Source organism: Mirounga leonina, unplaced genomic scaffold (assembly GCF_011800145.1).
Source record: "Mirounga leonina isolate KUSES-001 unplaced genomic scaffold, KU_Mleo_1.0 Mir_154, whole genome shotgun sequence".
Classification (NCBI taxonomy): Eukaryota; Metazoa; Chordata; class Mammalia; order Carnivora; family Phocidae; genus Mirounga; species Mirounga leonina.
The window spans coordinates 51,442,448-51,467,429 of NW_023270389.1; the positions used below are offsets into that span (position 1 = coordinate 51,442,448).

At 41.2% G+C, this 24,982-nt stretch overlaps 1 protein-coding gene across 8 annotated transcripts in view; it reads right to left on the minus strand.

Annotated features, from left to right (window-relative positions):
* Window positions 1-24,982, minus strand: part of RABGAP1L (RAB GTPase activating protein 1 like) — a 769,071-nt gene that overhangs the window by 22,104 nt on the left and 721,985 nt on the right. For 6 of the 8 annotated variants that reach the window (XM_035010758.1, XM_035010760.1, XM_035010761.1 and 3 more), the window contains one exon: window positions 8,951-9,043. In XM_035010758.1, coding sequence (XP_034866649.1) covers window positions 8,951-9,043 — 93 coding nt within the window. Of the gene's footprint in view, window positions 1-1,918; window positions 3,869-8,458; window positions 8,762-8,950; window positions 9,044-24,982 lie in introns of those variants that run through there. The other 2 variants (XM_035010759.1, XM_035010764.1) reach the window with 2 other exon arrangements.

The window sequence follows — 24,982 nt, forward strand, 5'->3', positions numbered from 1 at the left end:
TTTCTAAGTTTTCAACAATGAATACAGAATACGTGTGTTTAAAATGTTACTAAAAAAATTAAAAGCCATTCAGAATTTCAATTCCACTGAAAAGGATAAAATGCTAAAATGAGAATTTTTTTAAAGTTTACTCCTGTGAGAAGCTCATACTCTACCCGAAACCAGACTGGATCTTCGGTTTTGACCAAGATACTACGTTAACTCCTCAAAAGTGTGGCCCTGCCAGGAATCCTTTCCCAAAATATTCCTGAAAAGACCGTGTACATATTTGTAGGGGCACATCGCACTCATCAAATTCTGTCTGTCCCCTCGATCTATAGAAGTCCTAACCTCCCTCAGAAATATCATCAAAGTAGGCACGAAAATATAGCAGATAAACAGCCAGGGCCTCTATGGCGAAATCTTTCAATCTTTGCTGAAGCAATGCAAATTCTAGCGGGGGCCCGAGAGTTAGTCTTCTACCCAATACATTTAAATATTACTCCTCTTTGTGGAAACAACTTGCCTACTTGTTGAAAACTTAGAATTATATATATAAAAAAAAATGTTCCAGAAACTTTTCCAATCCATTTCCTCCTCGCCAGGAGTGAGCAGCAACACCCAGCACCATTTCGTCAGGACACAGAGTGGGCTGCTCAGCAGGGAAGCGAGTGTTCTCCCTCTCCGTTGAGTCCCTTCCCGAGAGCTCCTGGTGACACGACTCCAGTCCCTGCTCCTGAGTCAGTGTCCGATTCCTCCTGAAACTGTACCTGCAGGACTCCAAGGTGCAGAGTCCCCTCAACTCTTATTGACGTTACAGTTGTTTCGCCCAAGGGACAATGTTGCAGGTACCGGTTTTTCAGGGGACAGTGACATACCAGGGAGTTAAGGTAACCTGCAGGCAAAGTCACACATGGAAAAGCACTTCGTTGCAAGTACTTTAAGGATGCACCCGGTGGCTACTTCTCTCCTGATGGGAGATCAACGCCCGGTGGGTGATGTTAATTAAGGAAGAGCCGGGGGCTCAGCTCAGTGCTGACTGGAAACGTGCCATCACCACGCCTGTTGCAACTGGAACCCTTCCCTGTGGACATGCGGCCAAGGGGGGAGTGGGGGGACAGGGGAAGATTTGGGAGAAACTCTGAGTGTCTAAGCGTCCCTAAAAAGCAAAATGGCCTGAGGGGCGCGCCTACCGGCTTGGCTTTAGCAAGAAGCTTCGGTCGGGTGTGTGCACAGCAAGCAGCACAGTGGGAGTGTGACTCCTGCTCTGCACTCACAGACATGTGGGCAAGCAAGCTGTGGGGCCGAAAATGCAGTATCGTCCTCCAGAGTCTGAACCTGGGGCGGGAGGTGTCCTCAGCAGTCCTCCGTGTCCCTGAGCGGGCCAGCGAGGCACCGCTACCCACCGAGGCGGGGGTTCCTGCCTACAAACATGCCTACACTCGCCAAGGGTTCAAGTCAGGTGTCTTACTGGGCTGTATTTTCTTTTGCAAGAGAAAGCTCTCCTTTACACTAGAACGGAGAAGAAAGTTCCATCTGGATGGGCCTCGTTCCTTCGGAAAGGTCAGCAAGGGCTGCCCGCCCAAGAGCGCCTGGGAGTCAGCCCGTCAGCCTGTCCGTGCAGAGGCAGCGGCGTGCCCCAGTTTGCACAAGCAGATGTGCCCCACGGCTCGGAGCCTGTCAACACAGCAGGCGGCCGGCTTCCATAACCCTGGAAACTCACACTGCCCTGTTGGGCACATCCTCCATCTCACACAGCTGACACCATTCCAACAAAAAGCAGACAACAATGCTCCTCGTCCGTTCCCTCCCCCCCGCCCCGGGGGCATAGGAGCTGCACGGCCGGCAAAGTTTGGTGAGTAACTTTTGGGAGGAGGATACTGCATTTTTCAGACAGACAGACGCCGGTATCACAGACATACACAGATAAATAACTTACCTCCTCAAAAGTCATAGACCAACTACCGTTTTCAATCATAGGTACAAAAGACAATTGAAAAAAAAAAAAAACAGAATATCCAATGAAATTGCACACCTACTAATACAGTTATGAAATGGCAATAACAAAAGCAGACACTTGTTAACAATGTGTTGCTATTGTGTTTTTCCTCAGAGTGTCCTTTACTCTAAGTTCTCTGTCTGTCTGCAAACATTCGCTGGAAGAAAGTACACTGGAGGCAGCCAGTGGGCAAGTCTCAACTCAGGAAGATGAACACACGCAGACTCCTCCCTCTCCCCGCTGCCTTGGACCGTCTGTGAGACTGATGGGAACCGCTCTATGTGTTCGTGTTAGCAGCTACGGTGTCAGTTGTTTACACTGTGTTATTTCGGCCGGGTGGAGGGAGCTTCCTCATATGACAAGGTCGGAAGCATTGCAAAATAGTTCATTTTCGGGCCACAGAATGAAATTGCTGGGCAGGGGAATGCTTCCAGGTCTCCTGTGCATCTGAGGGCTGGACTGTGGGTGAAGTAGCACAAGGGATGGTGAACGTCATTTATTCCGTGATGAGAAACCAGAGAAATGTGAACTGGCACTCAGAAGAAAATAAACTAAGCCTCACAGGAAAAAATGATGGTGAAGGAGGCAGCTTTGTAAACTCTAGCTCAGTATTTTGGGTGTGTCATCTGCTGTTCTAATGAGTTCCTGGCACATGTTTTTAAAGACATTTAAGGCTCAGGAGAAAATGTTTTCCTAAAAGACCCAGTACAATTTTATTAGCAACAACATACTCAACTGTCGCATATTTTCGTTTGGGTAATTCTTTCAAGAGTTGATAATTATCATCATCAAATTTCAGCAAACAGTTGTTTTTTTGACATTCAAAGGCAAATGCCTACAGATGAAATGTTTAAATGTCTATATTGTCTGCAAATGAAGATTTGAGAGAGAAAATCTGGATATTTGAAATCCTTTTATGCTCTTCCTTTACCCAACATATCCAATTTTATCTTTCTGGTAGAAATTTTAAAAAATTTAAATGTCAAACTAAAAACAAAATCTTGTCAGTAATAACTAACTGGCAGTTGGCAAACCAGACTGCAGTTCTTCTAGCATTTAAAAAAACAGTCTTAGATTATTCCCTAGCACAGGGGTCAACAAGCTTTAAATGTAAATGGCCAGACAAGAAGTATTTTAGGCTTTGCAGACCATACAACCTTTGTTGAGATTACTCAAACTCTGCCACTGTTGTGCAAAAGCAGTTCTAGACGCTGATAAGTAAACAATGGGTGTGGCTGTGTTCCAATAAAACTTTATTTACAAAAACAGGCAGCGGGCCGATTTGTCCCACATGCCATAGTTTGCAGATCCCTGCTCTAGCATACAAAGCAAAATTTAAAAAAAAAAGCAAATGGGTTATAGATGATGTCACAACATGTTAGTGTGACATAATTTTCTCAGTAATGCTACTTTAGCAGGAAGTAAAGTTACTAAAAATTGAACAAAAGTTTTGGAGAATTAATTCTGAAGATCAATAAACATACTTAGAAATTCTTAATATGCATAACATTCATACCTCTCTCAAGTGTTAAGTAAAACTCAGTGAACAGGCATCATCAGAAACCACCTGCTCCTTCTCAGCTAATTTGCTCAAGAATCCTCAGTAGGGGTTACCCTGCAATTTCCACCATCTTAGAACAGTGAGTTCATTGGATTATCCATGCTCAAAAAGAGTGGCAGCCTTCTGAGGTCTATCACAAAGTTATCACAGGCAGATAGAAACCATGCTCTTGACTGTTAGTATTCATTAAAAGCACATTATTTTATAAATATAAATATTTCCAAAAACCAGTGACAGTCTCTGTGATGAGGAAAATTAATAAAATATAAGTATTTTCATTGGTAGAAAAAGACTTTTCAAAGATGGATTCACTTATCTTGACTTCCTGAGGAAGGAAAGGCCCCACACAGTAAGAAAAAAGGGAAGCCTTTTTTTTTTTTTCAGGTAAGATTAGCAAAATTTAAACTTATTTCACTTGACAAGTTAAAAACAAAATATGATAACTGGTCTAAGTTATTTCATTAGCTATGGAAGGATGGCAAATAATACAAGTTTAATTAAGCTTTGCTTCAAATATTTTGTATTGTTTTTGCCACGTATAATTAGATAGCTTAATTTTAAATTACACGCAGGGATAACTGCTCTACAAAAATTAGTATGTGTGAGACAAACTTTTTGTAAACTTAGAGGAATTATTTTCTTCCTGTTTGAATTACACTTTGATAAGAGAATTACTACTTCTAACCTCATGAAAGAAATTAAACATTCTAAATTTAATTATACTAAATGTAGATAAGATACTTCAATTAGAAATGATGTATATGGGGTGCCTGGGTGGCTCAGTCATTAAGTGTCTGCCTTCGGCTCAGGTCATGATCCCAGGGTCCTGGGATCGAGCCCCGCATCGGGCTCCCTGCTCAGTGGGAAGCCTGCTTCTCCCTCTCCCACTCCCCCTGCTTGTGTTCCCTCTCTCGCTGTGTCTCTCTCTGTCAAATAAATAAAATCTTTAAAAAAAAAAAAAAAAAGAAATGATGTATAATACTATCTGTGTCCCAAACTCAAGAGAGTTTAAGCATTCCTGATCCTTTCTAGGATTTGCCCATCTAGAACAGGTAATAACATAATCTTCATTATGCTTTGGAAGACTCACTGAATTAATTAATTAGCTGTGCTTTCTAAGGCTTCCCCCATCTGTGCAAGTAGTTAATTAAATAAGAAAAGCATACCATATTCCAGAGGTAGATGAAGGCTGCAGGTCTCTAAAAGGTGCTGTGAATAGGTTACATTATTAGAAAACTACCTTTCCCTAAATGGAAACAACTCAACTCCTTAAAACAGAAAACAGTATTACAGTTTCTGAGTTGGTAACTACTTATTAGGAGCTTGGCTATTAATTTTTAAAATACACTAAAACAGCTACACATATTCATGAATGCTTGTTTTCTGGGGGCTTGGATGAAAATGGAAATATACGTGATGGATTTCTTTTTTTTTTTCTTTTTTTATTTTTTAAAGATTATTTTTTATTTATTTGACAGAGAGAGATACAGCAAGAGAGGAAACACAAGCAGGGGGAGTGGGAGAGGGAGAAGCAGGCTCCCCGCTGAGCAGGGAGCCCAATGCGGGGCTCGATCCCAGGACCCTGGGACCATGACCTGAGCCGAAGGCAGGTGCTTAATGACTGAGCCACCCAGGTGCCCCTACGTGATGGATTTCTATAGACAAATCCTTATCCCGACTTTCACTTCATTTGGAATAAATTAATTAATTTACAAACTGAAGTATCAAGTAGATAAAAACTCCAACACCAAGTTGGCCAGGTCAAACTTAAGAAGGACAATAAAAGAGACTTAGAATAAATGTTCTATATTCTTCTTCCAATAAAGTTTCCTTTTTGTGTCTTGCAACCTAGTCATGAAGATCAGCAGAAAGAGCACACCAAATACTGTAGGAAGTCATTATAGAGCTGATTTTCAAATGCAAACTGAAGCCAAGACCAGGTAACCCAGTGCGTACACATATTTATATATGTTTATGTTTGTGTGCATCCATATTTATATATGAAAATGAATGTACCACCCACTTATGCTGGCCTTTCCCCTATAAATATGTATACACATAGGATTTTTAAACATTAATTAGCTCCAGATCTGACGGAAGGTCTCCCCTCCCACAAATATGGCTTCTGCACAGGCACCTCTCATGTGACTTGGGGATTTATGAAAAGAAAATGGGCTGGATACCAATCCTCTTGAAACATTTTGCTTGGATTTTTTTTTTTTTGAGATATAATTCACATACTATAAAATTCATCTTTTTAAAATGTACAATTCAGTGGTTTTAGTACATTCACGAAGTTGTGCGACCGTTGCCACTATCGAGTTCCAGAACGTTTTTGTGTTTAGGGTTCTAAAATTTAAATTTATACCAATATAATTCATCTCGTTCTTTGTGGTCGAGACTTAAGTGTTAGATACGGGTGAGTATAGTGACATCACTTGAAAATGTAGATATTGGCATCTGTCCTAAAAATAAAACACATATTTGGATAGATACAGCAAGAATGTGATGGCTGAGAGCTGCCTCTGAATCGCTGGTCTTTCATCCCACCTCTGGCTTCCATGCGAGAGCCCTTTTTGTATGCCAAGGGAAACAGCATCAAACCGAAAAATCTCTTAGAATATTTTATTGTATGACATTTCTGGGCCTTCAAAAAAAAAAAAAAAATTGACACAACTTTCCTAACTCCCTTGCCGTCTAGTGAGCTAGGGGGCGAAACATGTCATTTTAAGCAGAATGGACCTTCATGGTTGAGGAGGGCTTGTTAGTGAACTGGTATAAATTCCGAGTTGATGCCCATGAAGAAGATCTTCCCAAGTTGTTCTTAAGAATTTGCACAACTAGGTTCCCAGTCCAAGATCTACGAATTATAAAGTGCTCATTCCAGGGACATAGATCTTATTCTTGACAGGATTAAATTTAGAAGAGGCTAAGAGGTATGTCTTTCCTACTTTAAGGTCATTATAATTAGTTTCTTAAACTAGATATTGACTATCTGAAAGAACGTCTGGGGATGGTTGGAAACTATTTTGTCAACTGTCACCTTGAAAGTGTAATTATAATTTGAGGACTGTAACTTTACCAAGTATATTGCCAATATAGATATCTAGACATTAAAAGGGTATAGAAATATTAGATGTATTGACAAGCTATTACAATAATACAAAAGAAATAGCTATAGAGCATATCTGATATGTGTAAGTTAAAAGGAGTATCTGTTTTCAAAACAAAACAAAACAAAAAAAGTTTAATTCTACTTTGGTCCCTCAGTAAAATGTGCACATATTGAAAGTCTTACATGTGAGAAGTACTCTTTAAAAAATAATATGCACTGTACTATTTATACATATCTACTTTGATACGAAAAGGATTTAAGAAACAGTACCAAGTTCAGTCCCAGACTGATTTTAAATATACAATTTTAGTCTTTCGTTGCCTTCTCCTCTATTTTAAAGCAATCTTCCCAGATTTTATTTGTAATGATGGCAACTAAGAAAATTAGAATGATCATATAAGCAGTAGGAGGGCTTCATCTGGGATCCTTAAGACTAGTTTAAAATTACTGCTGCAAGCCATTCTAAAGCAGCATGTGACATGAGCTACATTAAAACTGGTTTTATTGAGGGCGGTGGTGGTGGTGGAACTGAGCTTCAAACCTTATTCTGTGAGTCCCTTGTGGGTTAATAGGTATCTACCCGAGCAGTACATGGGCTCTTCTTCTCAGTTTTTTTTTTTTTTAAAGATTTTATTTATTTATTTGACAGAGAGAGACACAGCGAGAGAGGGAACACAAGCAGGGACAGTGGGAGAGGGAGAAGCAGACCTCCCACTGAGCAGGGAGCCCGATGTGGGGCTCGATCCCAGGACCCTGGGATCATGGCCTGAGCTGAAGGCAGACGCTTAACGACTGAGCCACCCAGGCGCCCCTCTTCTCAGTTCTTTACCCTGTTTTATAAACAAGGGGAGAAACATACTGCTGTCAGGCTACTGGGGAGCAACCTTGGGAGAAGTGTGAAGAAGATAAGCGAGGGACTGGTAGAGCAGATCCACGCAAGGGGATGTTATTCTGGTAATAATACCTGGGTAAGGGCAGGCCGTCGGCCTACTTAGGCTAATAACAACCATTTACTGAACGCTAGCTATGTGCTAGGTACTTAGCACACAACGTCCTCATCTTTGCAGAAGCCCTGTAAGGAAATGAGTAAGCTCCTGCATGTTTTACAGACCAGGAAGCAGCTCGCTAATGAGCCCGGGATGCAGAACAATGCGACAGAGGTATTAAAACCCCCCAATGGGGATAACAAATCCTGTGCTTTTTTTTTTTTTTTTCCTGGAAAGCCAGGATTTGAACTCAGGTCTGACCACATCACCCACCTACTATTCCATGGCCCACTCAGGTCAGCAGCGGAGACAAGAGGGACTGTGACTCCAGCTGCCCCTGGTGACTTCTCTGACCACGTGAGGGCAGCTCGAGTTACAGAAGTGGCTGTCATCCCGCAGTGGGGGTTCATTAACAATGCCGCCCCAGTACTTTTCCTGGAAGGATATGTTGGCATTGGTGGTGGTTGGTGTGAAAATACAATATTCCCTAATCCCAGGGTTACTGACATGAAGCAGGAGGGAACCATAATGCACCTGTAGGATTCTGAGGAATTAAAACATGTTCAAGAGAGACAATAATGTGTCAGCTGGAGAAAATAAGTTCGAAATCAGTGTTTCGCCAGCACTGCATCATGGGAACAGTGTTGCTAACTATCACTGAAGAGATCTATTGATGTGAATGGCCCAATTTTTTACAAATACTACAATTCACTAAGCTATTAAACTGAAATCAGCTTTGATTCTGAAACTGGATACTGTAGTGAAATGTCACTGTTACTCAGATTTGTGGAAATAAATGTTGCAACAAACACCGTTACTATGCTCTGTTAACCTTTGTGGGTTTTATTTTTCCTTCCAAATGAGTTTGTATGTTTAACAGTTGCTACAGACAGAGGAAAGTCTGAAACATTCTTGTGCCCGGCTTGGAAGAGTTCACCTTCTACAAGTCCTTGTGGACGTGACCGTGCACAGCTAACACAGTCCTGTGCCACTTTCCTTGTTCTCTCATTTTTGAAAGTAGTCGATAGCCACTTTCTCTCTTTCTTTTTCCCTTTCTCTCAGCTTCTTATGAAGATTCCAAGTATAAATGCAACAGGTGGAGTTACCTACAAATATACAAACTGAAAGAAAAGAAATATTATGGTTGGCTACGCCAGAGTTTCCTGAAATGAAAACATACCTGGACATTTATCAAGGTCAGAGAGCATCTAAGTCAATCAAGAAGGAACCGAGGGAGCTGAACCGGCCACTACTGCTCCTTTAGGGTACAGAGGCACTTTGCTCCCATGGGTGACCCGCGCCTCCCCTACCTTGTATCTATCCATCGGGTCTTCCTGCTGCAGCTGACTCTCTCGCATTGTCTGATATTCTTTCTCATATTTCTTCAGTTTCTTGGTTGGTACCTACAGGGATCAGAAGAAAAGCATGTTAGACAAGGACATGATTTAGGAAAACATTTTCTGATACGGTTCCCAATTAAGTCTCTGGTATTTTAATGGCACACACCCAACTCAAAGTAGGGGGGGAAAGTCTAGATCTGAGAGGAAGGGTCTGCAAACTTTTTCTGTCAAGGCCTAGATAGTATATTTTAGGCTTTGGGGGCCCCACAGTCCGGGTCAAAGCCACTCCACTCTGTTGTCACCTCAGAGAAATGGCTGTCATTAGTGATAAGTAAACAAACAAGAGTGGCCATGTCCCAACGAAACTTTATTTACAAACATCCATTTCTGTGCTGCAACACAGTTATGTCGTAACTGTTTTTTTGTAAATGTGTTTAATAGTGCTATTAATTCTAACCACTTCTCAGTAAAATTCATGCATAGCCTTCTACCATACTGAAAAGGAAAACTGTTTTATAAAGGTAAAAAACTGAGCAACAAAGAATATTTTTAAATAGAGTCAATATATTGTACCCAAGAGAAAGAAGATTCTAAAGTCTGTCACTAAAAACTCCCAACAAATAACAGAATCGTGCTGTGTGAAATAACAGAACATCATCTAAATGACTCATCTATTTCTTATTAAAATTGTGTCATCTTTAAAAGACAGTAGTCTACTCTTCTCTGAAAAAAAAAAAAAGACTAGGATTTACAGAATCTTAGAATTCTAAAAATAAACAAATAAGCATAACACAGAATAAAGGTCATAGAATTTGGCCCTAGATAGATCAGGGTCTGAATGCCTACTATTGTTTTCTTTTATTAACTATGAAAGCTCTTGGCAAACCAGTATTTAACCTCTCTTGGTCTGAGTTTCTTCATCTGTAAAATGGCAAACAGATTTCTGCTTCATAATGGCTGTCAGGAGAATTAAATGCTGTTAACACAGGCAAAGTATCTAAAATATTGCCTGTTTCTGGAAGTTTTTTTTAAAAAGTATTCAATAAAATTAATGTATTATCATCTATGTTCCATATGACAGAGTGAGTTTACTTTTAGACTTTCCTTGGACAATCAAAATTATAGAATTCCTTTCAACATCAAAATCTTTATTTGATGTTTAGGTGCTAAAGTAAGTGACTTGAAATGAGGAAAAAGCTTATCTAACTTTTTAAAAGACAACAAATGTGTTATTTTGCTGGATTCTTGGGGACTTGAAGGCAATTGTTGATGCTCCTTAGTAACCATCGTCATGAGACCTACCTAAGTCGCTGGCCCATAGGAGGCTCTCAGCAGACTGTTTCTTGTTGAGTTCAAAATATGGTATTTAGAAAACATGTAATATGTGTGTGAGAATCTGGCCAGAGAATCTGTTAAATAAAAAGCAAAGACGCCATGTGTCATGCCCCGTCTTATTCTAATGGCTCTGTTCTTCCATCCAGGAGCATTCTCAAGTACTGGAATTACCTGCTTCTCACCACAACTGGGAAATTTCACAAACTCAGTCCAAACTGGAGACAGTGGAAATCATTCCACAACCACATGATGACAATATTCATCTGGCTGATGGGGGAGTTTCCCCAGTGAAACAAGAAGTTAAGGACAGTTTTCAGGGTATAACTGAATTGCAAAACCACTGCTGAATATGGTCATGAGAAACTAATTTTTAATTACTCCATCTCCAGAGACTTTCAACAGCACACGGTGATGAACCAGAGTGCAAAAGACAGGGAGGCACCACCTGCCCTCAAGATCCTCAGATAGACCAGGAAAATACATGTGGTCATGTGCCAACAAGACAGCAGCAACAACATTATTTCTTCCTGACTTTAATTGGGGCCCTCTATTTCCTCTAGCTGTCTCTTTTCTGGATGTATTAATCATACACTCCAAAAACCAAAAACACTCTTAAGATGAAGTGGTGAGTCCCTGGCACTGAAGTAGCCCAGAGTTGAGGACAAAGGGAAAAAAGTCTCAGTTCTAAGCAATGACAGGTGTTTCCAAGGCATTCCTAGGAACAGGATCCAGGGGAGAAGTGAATACTGTGGGGATGGTGCCGTGCAGCAGCCATTTACCCACAACATCGGAAGTATGTCAGCATCTCTGCAAATGAGCACGGGTACCGAGGGGTACACCAAGCTGAACATCAGTCCTATGTGGAGGTATTTTCTACTGGTCCTAAAATGGACCCATTTACCAATGACTGATTACAAATTGCAAGCTTATTTCTAGGAAATTTCTTCTAAAACCACATTTTTGAAATTCAAAGTGTTACAGAGGTTTTTTTTTCCATGTAAAAAAGTGTCCTTTGAAAAGTCAGTTTTGCTACTTATGTTAAGAGGTTCATTTCAATGTGAAATTTTTTAAAAATGCATTAAACACGGGGCGCCTGAGTGGCTCAGTCATTGGGCGTCTGCCTTTGGCTCTGGTCATGGTCCCGGGGTCCTGGGATCGAGCCCTGCATCGGGCTCCCTGCTCAGCGGGAAGCCTGCTTCTCCCTCTCCCACTCCCCCTGCTTGTGTTCCCTCTCTCTCTCTCTCTCTCTCTCTCTCTATTAAATAAATAAATAAATAAAATGCATTAAACACCCTCAATAAGCTAATCCTTTCCCATCTGGCTGAGATTCTAGGATGTTTGGCTTCATCTTGTTCAGGGAAACAGAGCAGGTTCCCAGAACAATATGTTGCTAGGAAACCTTCCAAGCTTATTTATCTTGTGCTGTGGGGTGATATTGAGCATCCACCTGTGATTGGCACAAAGTGAGATGGGGGTAGGGGGGAGGAGGAAGGTGAGCTGATATGAAACTGTTATTTATGAGATAATCAAAGAACATAGGCTGTCAGAGTTTTTAAAGCTGTATTTCAGGACAAAATTGATTTTATTTTAGGGAATGTAATATTGAGCTTGAAATTTTTCTTAGCAGAGAAAGGAATAAAATACCTCTTTAGCATGTAGTTTTAATTAAAAGAACAGAAAGTCATTAAGAATTACTAGAATTGATCCAATTATTATCTCAAGAGTAGTACAGGTATCTCTCCCCTTAAGTTAAATATTTTTAATGTAAATGTGCACTTGAAGAATCACTGATCCTTTCAAATGTCTACCTAATGGGAGTGGGGAGGGGCTTCTCCCTCTACCTGCCCAATACCCTCTATTTGACTAAATTCAGGAAATGTACTCAAAGAATCCACAATTGTTTGATAAGGGCAGTGGATAATGAGCATTCACCAACTCAAAATGGTATTTATTAAGAACAACCCCAAAAGAGAAAAACTCTGGCAAGACAATCCCAAGTATGACAGCAATCATTTAAATAATCAGCCAAGACCTGACATTCTGGACTTGACAACTACATTTGGGGAAGTAGGCATTTAAAATAGAAGCAGTGTTTTAATGTTTTGAGTATTTCACGGTATTTAGATTATTTCACAATATGCTTAACCCTGACATTTAAATTCATAACATAGCCATTTACTTAGAAGTAGTAAGTTGGAGCTGGAAGGACCTTTGGAGACTGTCTGTCTGGTAGGATCCCTGTCTTCAGGATGAGGGAAGTGAACCCACATGGCTGAGAACACTGGATTGAGCCAGCAGGTTGTGACAGAGTGTTCTGGAATATCTGGAATATGGGTGGGTCCACTGTCTCTCTGGCCTGTACTCTCTTCTGGTATTGGGCTGTCAGGAGAAGTGTATTTCCCAGTATTCCTTTAGTCATGTGAATGCCATTGTCATTATTTTTGTCACATCCAAACACATTTTTCTATGATTTTTCCTTAAATCAACTGATTTTCTTACACAATATTACAAGAAAAATATTTTGGAAGCAAGAGTCAATATAGACAACTATGGCAGACAAAAAAAAATGCCCCCCCTGAAAGATGTCTGCATCCTAACGCCCAGAACCTGTAACTATGCTTCCTTCCGTGGCAAAATGGATTCTGTAGATGTGTTTGAGGGTAAGGACCTTGAGATGGGGAAATGATCTTGGACTTTCTGGGTGGGCCCAATGATATCCTACAAGTCACTAGAAGAGGAGAAATTTGGGGGCGCCTGGGTGGCTCAGTCGGGTAAGCATCTGCCTTAGGCTCAGGTCATGATCTTAGGGTCCTGGGATCAAGCCCCACACGTTAGGCTCCCTGATCAGCAGGGAGTCTGCTTCTCCCTCTCCCTCTCCCCCTCCCCGCTGCTCGTTTTCTCTCTCTCTCTCAAAGAAATAAAAATCTTAAAAAAAAAAAAAAAAAGAGGAGAACTTTTCCAGACTTCAGTCAGAGGAGATGTGACTATTGCGGAAAAGCCAAAGAAATTTGATGTTGCTGGCTTTGAAGCTGAAGGAAGAAGTGAATGTGGGCAGCCTCTAGAAGCTGGAAAAGGCAAGGACAGACTGCAGACAGGAATGCAGTCCTGCTGACACCTTGATTTTAGCCCTAATGAAACTGGTCAGACTTCTAACCTACAGAACTGTAAAATAATAAATGTATAAAGCTCTTTAAAGCCTCTGAATTTGTAGTTATTTGCTGTGGTAACAAGAGGAAACTAATCCAATAACATATTATAAATCATAACAACTATTAATTAAACTACCAAATGTTTACAAACAAAACTCAGTTGAAAGTCTTAACACTTTTGCTGAAAGCAAGATAAAAACTTCCTGCCTGCTTCGTTTTACAACCAATTGCAAATTATGTCAATATAAAGTAACCTGGATACTGTCCGCTCTTGTGTTACAAACAGCAGAATGGCAGTAAGCAGAAAATAAAAGCAACTCCATCCCAGCCAATGTGTAGATTCATTCAGCCCCGTCCTGCCTTCTCCCTCTTACCGCTAATGGCAATGAGTTGTGGCATTTCTTAAACCGTATTCGGTTTTTGCTAAGGATCTGTACAATGTCCCCCAAATATTTTCTACTACACTTTATCATATTCCATTTTTAAAATGTCTGTTCAGACCTTCTAAAATGATTTCATGAGCAGCAGTTTGAAGGACATGCACTAAATCAAGGAGGCTTTTTCATCTGCTCCCCTGATGCTCATACTCACTGGGCTGTAACACTAAATCACTGGGGAGGCTCTATTAACTCCTGTCCTGGTCACCAATGCAGTCACCTGCCATGTACTGAGGAAAGTGGGTCCTATTCAGCTGTTACCAGGAAATACATAGAAAAGAGCTTTATGAACTTCAGGGAAAGAGGGTGGTGAGGGGGTGTTCAGGGAGTGGTGGGAGAGTGCTCCACGGTGACTCTGGGTAACAGGGAAGAAGAAAGCACAGTAGTTGCTAGTTTGCTTTATTCTTTCTCTCAAAGTTCATCATGCCATCATGCCGGCCTCAGCTGGAGATGTGGGAGAGGAAGACTGAAGAGGAGTATGCTCAACTTTCTTTTCCCATGCTCTCCCTCTTTTCATCTAAAGCATATATTTATTTTTAATTATGACTCTGATAGAATGAAAATATTTGTGTGTATATACATAGTTTTTTGTTGTGTATCAATTACTTTTTGGTGAACTTAAGAATCTTTATCTCACTAATGATACCTAGTTGGGCTATTGCCTTATTTTTACTTTTATTACATTGAGTACTCCTTATTAATACTTGAATTTCATGTGCATTAGTTATTTTTAATAAAACATACTTCTCTCACATACATGATTTGGTTTCCTGATTATCAAATGTAATCTTTATACATTTAAGGAGTTTATTTATTTATTTTTTTTAAAGATTTTATTTATTTATTTGACAGAGAGAGACACAGCGAGAGAAGGAACACAAGCAGGGGGAGTGGGAGAGGGAGAAGCAGGCTTCCCACCGAGCAGGGAGTCCGATGCGGGGCTCGATCCCAGGAACCTGAGATCATGACCTGAGCCGAAGGCAGACGCCCAACGACTGAGCCACCCAGGTGCCCCTACATTTAAGGAGTTTAGATGCCTTTTAAAACAACACAGATCTGAAACTCTGGGTTGTAACTAATGGAATAATAGAACTCTGAAGAAACCCATTAGATTAACCTAAGGGAAACTTACACAGAAAAGAGGAAAATGACACAGCATAGCTGAATACACATGTGGAGAATTTTCAGCCTGGCCTACATTCTGTGATGTATATGTCATGATTTGGGGCATATGCCGATCTTATGGAACGGTACTTCAATTTTGTGAAAAATGGATTCCGAATTTAACTAGAGAAAAGAATCTAGGAGCTACTAGTGTTTCTCAAGGTGGGAGTACTATTGGCGTTTTGGGTGGAACGATCTGGGGTTGCCTTAGACTTTACTTCCCATTTCTGAGCCCCTAGTATCCTTGGCCCATGTATGATGTCGTCTCTTAAATGCTGGTAGGGCCCTCCAGTCATTGGTACAATGAGGATGCCCACACGGCTTTCCAGAGAGGGAGGGGAGGGCGCTAGGGGATGGGAGATAGGAAGGGAGACACTTGAGAAAAAGTGGGATTTGTTCAGAAAACCTCTGCACTGTGCTGACAATAAAGACAAGGGGAGGCCCAGCCCGGCGCGGGAGGTTTTCAGCACTGCATTCACATAACTCTCATGTCCGCTTCCTTCTATTCTGTTTTTGATCAGCAGTGATTGGCACGAAGAGAAACACAAAGTGCCTGCGTGTCAAAGAGTTCCCTAACAGTGTTAGGGCTATAATTTAGAAAATTATACATTTAAGCCTCTCAACAACTCTGGGAGGTATTATTTGGATTTTACAAATAAGAAAACTGAAGAGAGGTAACTTTCCCGAGATCACGCAGCTGGTAAACAGAAAGGCAGAAATGGGATAGAGGCTGCCATCCACCTTCAGCCTCTGTCCTCTTGGGCCCACTTTGCTCCACTGCCCGGGACCCCTGAAGGCAACGCTCCTCAAGAAGCTGACCTCTAGATGTGGTGCCAAATACGTGTCTAATGAATACAGAGTTTCATAAGTGCAGGAAAACCACATCAGTACATATGTTTATAAAAGGTACAAGAGGAAATTTGTTGGGGGGCGGAGAGGAGCACCTGTGAGGTGGATTTTCATTATGACTGGCTTATGGAAGCTTTCTTGCCCAGTTAAAAAAGCGCATTTCCCCGGTGCTAAATTTTAACAATGGGCTAGTCCCTTGTCAGAGCTATTATTCAAAACTTGATGAATCTGCTTCTCTATTTCAAAAATAAGATACAAAAATATTTATTAATGGATGCAAATGCTGGCAAAGTAGATCACTATTTAAAAAAAAAAAAAGCTGCCGGGGTGCCTGGGTGGCTCAGATGGTTAAGCATCTGCTTTCGGCTCGGGTCATGATCCCAGGGTCTTGGGATCGAGCCCCACGTCTTGCTCCTCAGCCCCCCGGGGAGCCTGCTTCTCCCTCTGCCTCTCCCCCTGCTTGTGCTCTCTCTCTCTCTGTATCTCTGTGTCTCGAATGAATAAATAAAACCTTTAAAAAAAAAAAAAAGCTGCCAAGATCTGTTTAATATTTTCCTGACAGTCAGCAGTCTGAATGTCTAAAAATTTAATAAGCCAAAGGTACTAGAAATTATGTATTGCTCTTGCTCACTTCGGATAATTTCTTTTTTTTTTTTAAAGATTTTATTTATTTATTTGTGAGAGAGAATGAGAGACAGAGAGCACGAGAGGGAGGAGGGTCAGAGGGAGAAGCAGACTCCCCGCTGAGCAGGGAGCCCGATGCGGGACTCGATCCCAGGACTCCAGGATCATGACCTGAGCCGAAGGCAGTCGCTTAACCGACTGAGCCACCCAGGCGCCCCACTTTGGATAATTTCTTAGGAAGAATATAAATGATCCCATTTTAATATATTAACCATCAGAGGAAAAAATAGGTAACTATGGCATCACATTTCTTGGTGATCTGGAGTTGTAGGGGGTTGAGAGTTTCCAACTCAGAGTCAGTTCTGCAAGGACCTGTCAAGATCTGGACAGAAAGTGGATCCGTGGCGAACAAAATTCTAACAGTGAATTTGCAGTAGCCTCAATACTTTGGAAGAACAAGATGGGAGGGGTCAAGAGAAGAAGAGGGGCCATGTCCTATTAGACTTCACTTAATCCTCTTCTCAGTGTTCAGCAAAAGAAGCTACTCTGACTCTCTTCTGAGCTGTGGGCGGGGGGTGGGGGGGGAGGACGGACAGAGGCAATGATACTTCACTCCATGAGATTGGGGGGAAAAACCTTCAGAGACCATAAGAACCTATAAATGATTATTAACTGTATTCTTTATTGAAGTTTAGTTGACATATAACATTACATTAGTTTCACGTGTATGATATAATGATTCAGTATTTGTATATATTAAATGATATGATGATCACCTCAATAAGTCTAGTTAACATCTGTCTCCTATATAGTTACACAAATTATTTTTATGTGATGAGAACTTGGAAGATCTACTCTCTTAGCAAGTTTCAAATGTGCAATGCAGCATTATTAACTACACTCACCATGCTGTACATTATTTCCCTAAGGACTTATTTATTTTATAACTGGGAGTTTGTACCTTGTGACCCTCTTTACCCATTTCGCCCACCCTCCATCCTCTGCCTCTGGCAAGTTGTATTCTAGTAAGGAATATAATGGCTTAAGGGGGCGGGTACAAGGAAAGTACTTATCTCTTGTAACACTAACATAGCTCCTGAGGCTTACAGAATCAAATTACTAGGCATTCTCTTCCTGAATTCACACATCATAGTCTGCAGTGTGGCACCTGCCTCATCTCATCCGGCATGTTCAGCTTTCCAATGACTCAAGCCTAATGGTGCACACACCTGTGACAGATTTCTGGACTCATTAATGAATAATTGTATGATGCAAGTCACTTTCCAACATTCATAGCTCAATCCTGAATGTAGTATGCTCATCAAAGTATCTATGAAAGCTTCTGAAATACCAATTTCTAATTTCTTTACCACATTCTAATATAAGCTGTCTGTTCCCCATGCTGTAGCAGATTTAAGAAACCGTGGCATTTTATAGAAACTGCTTAACTATTCATTTCTAATTTCTCATCTCCAGTCCTATGAATCTAATCTCATTTACTTTTTTTTATGGACCTCCTTGGTATTCTGCATGAGCTTTCCTATCAATAAATGACATTTGGAGGTGGAGTAATTTCTTTACTATCCAAATGCTGACAACTTCTATTTTATAGTTTCTAGCTGAACTCAACCTACCTATCCACCTGCTAACTTCATATCATCTTTTAGATATTTCACATAGGAGACATTTTAAACCTGGACACATCACCCACTGTCTAACCCCAACCAGTCCTCCCACTGTTCGTCTTCCATCCAGATGCTCAAGCCAGAAACCCCAAAGTCGTCTGTGACCCCTCCCCTGACCAAGGATCATGAAATCAATCACTAGATTCTACAGAACATGCCTCCAAATGTCTCCTAGCTTGTCTTCTTCTTTTGAACCTAATGACATTGCCCAAGTTCAAGCCATAATCCCCTTTCATCACTGCAAGAAGCTCCAAACTGGGCTCTCTGTATCTGTCCTTGCTCTACTCCAAAACTTTTTTCCATAGGGCAGCCAATGTTTTTTCAGAATGCAAATCTGTTATCTTTCCTCTTCCTGAATTTTTCAATTGCTTCCTGTTGCATTTAGGACAAAGAGAGGAATACCTGACATAACTCTGCTGGTCCTATAGGATCTGGTCTCTATCTACTTTCCCCCTCTCACTCTCTATGTCTGTATTTTGCAAAATTGGGGTTCAACCATCCCAGGAAGTACATGAAAGGATCCAAATAGATGCAAAAGGCAATTATTAGAATTTTTAGTTCTATTTTTTTTAAAGATTTTATTTATTTGAGAGAGAGAGTGCACACAGGGGGAGGGGCAGAGGGAGAGAGAGAGAAGCAGACACCCTGCTGAGCAAGGAGCCCAATGTAGTGCTCAATCCCAGGACGCTGAGATCATGACTTGAGCCAAAATCAAGAGTCAGCCGCTTAACCAACTGAGTCACCCAGGTGCCCCTCTAGGTTCTATTTTTTAACCAGCTTTCTTTCTTTCCTTCTTTCTTTCTGTTTTTTTAACCTGATCTTCTTAAAATGTCTATTTTGTGTGCCCATTAATTTATTAAAAAATGAATATGTATATTGGAATATGTATATTGGAAGTATATGCTTAAATTACTTTTACTGACAGGGATGCATAATCAAAAGAGTTAAGGGGTCACCAGTCTCTACTGTAGACATACTGGCTTCTTTTACTTGTTTCTGCACATCATATTCTGTCCTATCTCGGGATTTTGAGTATGCTATTGCTTCTGTTGGGATGGATTCAGCATATTCACCTCAAGATTCTAATTGGAAGGTCTAAGGTATGATCAGGCACCTCTAATTTTATAAACCTCAGGCAATTCTGCTATATTGTATTCTCCATTTGAAAACCATGGAATTTATCAAGTGCTAAGGGAGTGGGGCACAAGCTAGAGAGGCTTTTAATGAACTGGCCTGAGAACATAATCACCAGTTTCTAAGGGAATATCCATTCTGTGTTTCAAACAACCAATTTATAAATAAACTTTAGGAGAGAATAAATTTGTAATATCAGGAAGGACTATTTTTAATGTTTGAAAATACTTCAAGACTCTATTATATAAACAGTTCGGCTGTAAGGACACAATGAAGTTTAAAAGGGAAAAATTGGGGTGCCTGTGTAGCTCAGTTGGTTAAGAGTCCGACCCTTGATCTCAGTTCAGGTCTTGATCTCAGGGTTGTGAGGCTGGGCATGGAGCCCACTTTAAATAGACAGATAGATAAGGAAAAATCATATGCTTCAAGAATAATTATTTGAGCAATAGAGTTTCTCTTCAATATTATATGTAGAGTAGTTTAGGGTTAAATAGGCTTGCATTTGAAATCCTTCTCTGTCAAATACTACCTATGTAATTCTAGAAATGAATCACTTAAACCTCTTATTCAGAGCTTCAATTATTTATTTTTTAAAATGAGGGTAACACAAATCACAACTACTGTGACCACCTCCTTTTATTGAGCGCATAATGCAGGCCAGGGCACTGGGCTAAGCACTTAACATACTTTGTATTATGTAAGCCTCACAAAGTTGAGTTGGGTCTACTGTACTCATAGCTATCAAATAAATATACTGAGGAAAACCAAGTAACATGAAAAGGGACCATAATAATGACTGACCCAACAGGCCTTCTGGCTCCAAGGTCAAGCCATACTTGCAATATGTTCCATGCCTGTCCTTTACACTGCCTGTCACTATCCGGAACACACAGCTCTCAAACCCAGGGCCCTTCTCATCAGTAACCCAGCTAGTCAACTGCAGGATGGCGGAGATACTATTTTAACACACGAGTAGGAGGTAACGAACCTAAGATATCAGCCATATTACCTAGCATCAAGTAGGAGCTCAGAAAAGTATAAACACCTTCACCCCGAATTTTCTGGGCAAGCCAGAAAAAAGAGAAGGTCAAACAGACCCTAGGGTGGTTGAACCAGGGATTTAACTCTGGGAGAAGCCTGTATAGAATTTTTATAAAGTCTCAAGAGGCGGCAGACTGAAATCCTGTATTTTCCTCCTCTCCCAGCCACCTGAAGAAAAGTACTGAGGCAGAAACCACTCAGGAGATTTACAGGGTAAAGCAAATTAACTTCAGGTACTGGGAACAGGCAGCGCTTAGATGGAACATTTTTTGAGGCCTATTGTTTCATTGAGAATGCCTTTCTTCTCTGTGTATGATTTCTTGGATTTCTTTCTTTCTGTCCCCACAGCTTCTCATCCTGATTTGTACAAAAACTGCCCAGTTCTTTTCTGCACCCACATGCAACACCTGCAGCTTGTTCACTAGCACAACTATACTGGCTTTTAAATCTATTTTTCTCAGATTCTTTGCACTTGAAGGAGAGAAAAAAAAAAAAAGACATTTGCCTGTTTATCTTTTTAGTAGTAAGAATTCTTATCTCACTGTATCCTCTTTATTTTTTTTTAGATTTTATTTATTTATTAGAGAGAGAGATGAGCGAGAGAGAGAGAGCATAAGCAGGGGGAGGGCAGGCAGAGGGAGAGGCAGGCTCCCCGCTGAGTAGGGAGCCCGATGAGGGACTCGATCCCAGGGCCCCAGGATCACGATCTGAGCTGAAGGCAGACGCTTAACCAACTGAGCCACCCAGGCACCCATTATATCCTCAACTTTAGATTGAATTATGAAAATTCTGTTATTTTCTCTTTGTAAAAATTAAGAAGCAATAATATCTTAAGTTAGTATACCAGGGGCGCCTGGGTGGCTCAGTCGTTAAGCGTCTGCCTTCGGCTCAGTTCATGATCCCAGGGTCCTGGGATTGAGCCCCACTTCGGGCTCCCTGCTCAGCGGGGAGCCTGCTTCTCCCTCTCCCACTCCCCCTGTTTGTGTTCCTTCTATTGCTGTCTCTCTCTGTCAAATAAATAAATTTTAAAAAATTTAAAAAAAAAGTTAGTATACCATAATGGATGTTTCTTATTTCTTTGATTTTGGGGAGAGACGCTCAACATCCACTGAAATATCTTAAGTAAAATTCCACTTCTAAGTAAGTTTTAGTTAGAAATTTATCACTTAAATTTTTTATTATAGTGCTTAGGAAATAACAGAATGACTACCGAGTGCTAAAAATTAAGACGGTAAGATGGTATGTAATACCCTAAATCTGGTTACATGTTGAATGGTGCTGGTCTGATTCCAGGGAGTAGATTAACCAGATGTAGTCCCAAAACTGGGCTGCAGAAAGCTGATATAGCTATGCATTCAAAGCAAGCTAATCAAGCTTATTTAAAACTAGACAATGATATGGGAGAGAAGGAATGGCAAGAGAACCAAGCAGGACACTGTTCTTTATTATAATCAAATGCTATGTTCATTATAATAATAACGACCTTTGCAGCACGGAATGCAAAGAAATCCGAAACAGTACTTTTGTGTCAGTTGTTGTTGGCAATTAGAACAAAAGTAAATACATATCTCTTGCTAAGAGTTCTCATAGTAGGTGGAAGGCTGTAGATGTTTGTGCTGTAAGACATTTAATTCAAGACTAATACGCTGAGACAATCTGAATAATTCTGTCTTTAGAAAGATTCAACTTTACCAGACTGAGAGGGACAAAACAGTGGGAAAGAGAGAGAAATGGGAGCTTTTCCTGTATTCATCTGCCTTTAAAGGCAGGAAGTAAAGTTGATTAGTCCACAGCAGCAGAGGATCATCCTGCATGATGGCCGCTTTGCCATTTGTATACATCACTTTTGAACATGGGAAGGAAAACTCATCCCTACTTTGCATTTTTAAAAATCATCCATTCACTCACTCATTCGACACATGTTTATGGACTACCTCCTATGTAGCAGGCATAGCCATCCAGGAACAGTCTGGTGGGGAGAGAGTCTTTAGAGAAATAATCACATGATTTAAATCAACGCTGCCCTTACAAGTAAGCTAAGTGCTGCGAGGGAAGCGTAAAGATGGAGGGATGATGGCGCCTGCGGCTCTAATTCTGATTGCATCTCCAAGGAGTGACAATGAACGTGAGGAGTAAGTTAGCCAGTGAAGAGTGGGGAGAATAAGTGTTCCCAGCAGAGGGGGAACAAAGAGCACAGGATGGGAAAGAGCCAGACTGGCTCCATAATTTGCCACGACAAGTACAAAATGAAAATTGAGACCCCTGTTTAAAGAGTGGTAATTTCAAGATGGTAGAGCATTCAACCAAGTGTAGGGACCTGTGCAACTGGACTGGCCGCATGCCCACGAAGCTGACTCTGGAAAAGAGGGCCAGTCTGAGGGACCATAGGCCAGCTGAAGCACCAGCGGGACAGAAAAGGCTAGCTGAGGCTGAAGAAATATGGGAGGCACACAGGCATAAACCCAAGGAACAGGGCCTCCAGGGACCAACCTCAGGGACCAACCTGCTCTGTCTCCTTTATAGTTCCCCAAACAGTTATTAAAGAGCTATTGTATAAGCCAGGCTGTTATGTAAGCACTCTTCTGGGTGCTAAGAGGAAGACAAAGAAGACAGTCTTTGCTTTTAAGGAGCTTACAAATAATTCTGTAACTTAGGGTAGAATGTGGTAAGTTTCACATGAGAGTGTAAGCACCAATTTGTGGGAGACTCAAGGCATGAAGATTATTCACTTGAGGTAAACAGATTGAAATTAGTCTTCTTCTGCCTTTAGAGCCATGATTTGGCCATATCACTATAGAAATAGCAAACATACCCAGCACTTCCTATATGCCAGGCACCAAATGCTATATGCTTGAGATGTATTAATTTATTTTAGCCTCACATAATGAGGTAGGTGCTATTATTATTTTTTAAAGATTTATTGAGAGAGAGAGAGGGAGAGCATGCACGAGCAGGGGAGAGGGCAGAGGGAGAGGGAGAGGGGAAGCAGACTCCCCCGTGGCGCAGGGCCTGAGGTGGGGCTGATCCCATGACCCGGAGATCATGACCTGAGCCAGCCAAGAATCAGACGCTCAACCACCTGAGCCACCCAGGAGCCCCATGGTAGGTGCTATTATTATCCTCACTTTAAGGAGAAGAAAACAGAGACCCAGAGAGGTTAAATAACTTACTTGCCCAAGGTCACACAGCTAGCAAGGTGGGGATTCATTCCAATCCAGGAAGCCAAGGTCCAAAGCCCTCGCTGAACTATTATACTATATTACCATTTGACTAGCACTGTTTCATTTTGCTTTGTTTTAAAAATCTATACGCTAGGGGCTCCTGGGTGGCTCAGTCGTTGGGCGTCTGCCTTCAGCTCAGTCATGATCCAAGGGTTCTGGGATCGAGCCCCACATCGGGCTCCCTGCTTGGCAGGAGGACTGCTTCTCCCTCTCCCTCTCCCCCTGCTTGTGTTCCCTCTCTTGCTGTCTCTCTCCGTCAAATAAACAAGTAAAATCTTTAAAAAAAAATCTATATGCTATACTTATGCCCTTTTTCCTCCCAGGTTTTCTGCTGTCACTTTAACCTTTTTTATCTACTCAGTTAGCCATGTATCATATCTGCCTCAAACTGGCTAAGAGATACACAAGAAAAATAATTTTCCTAAAGATTTTTCCATCTTTATATCTAGAGTCAGAATTGTCAGGAACAGAAATGAGATATACATTTCGGTATGAATTTCTGAAAGGAGATGACACAGACAGCGCTACTTTCCTTTGCTGTTGATGACCATGCTGCACATCTTTGTACTGATGACCAGCTAGAGCCACCATGGTTATGGACAGCTCCTACTGACTCCCTGAGAACTGTGAACACCTAATGAATGGAACTCTGGAACCCACATATTGGCTCTCAGGGTCCCCATGACCCAATGCTGGATCTGTTCCTTACAGAAGTAAGAAGTACATGTATGTGCTCATTAATTCCACAAATACCTACTTTGTGCAAGACACTGTGCCAAATGCTCTGGGATACAAAGACAGCTAGGACACAACAATTTCATCAAGAAATTCAAAATAAACTTTAAATTTGATTAATACCATCATGGAAACAGAAGCCTCCTGCTCTTATGGTTTAGAGGAGAATGTTTTCACAAACTCACCAGGAAATTTAGGACAAACTCTAAGGAGGAGCTAGCCTGTAAGCATTGTCCCCGGGGGAGATTTTGCTATTGACCATTCACAAGTGTCAGGATCTTTCTTCCTTTTCTTCCTCCCCTCCCTTTTTTTTTTTTTTTTTTGGTATCAGTAGCCTCCAAGGACTGGACATAAGCAAGGCCACAGGTTTCCTCCCCACTATCTTTCCACCAGGGAGAAAGCAGCATTTGCAGGTGGAAAGCAAGCCCAGAGTGCTCTGCGTCGGGTGCTGTTCTGTAGGTGTAAGACGGCCTGGCCTGCCAGAATTGTCCATGTGATCCATGCAAGGCTAGAGGGGCCTATGTAATATTTCTAGCCAATCCAATTTAAAATTATTTGACATCCTTTATGCTAATTAGAAAACCCTCTGGTGTAGATTTAAATATAAGTAGGATAAATTTACAGTAGT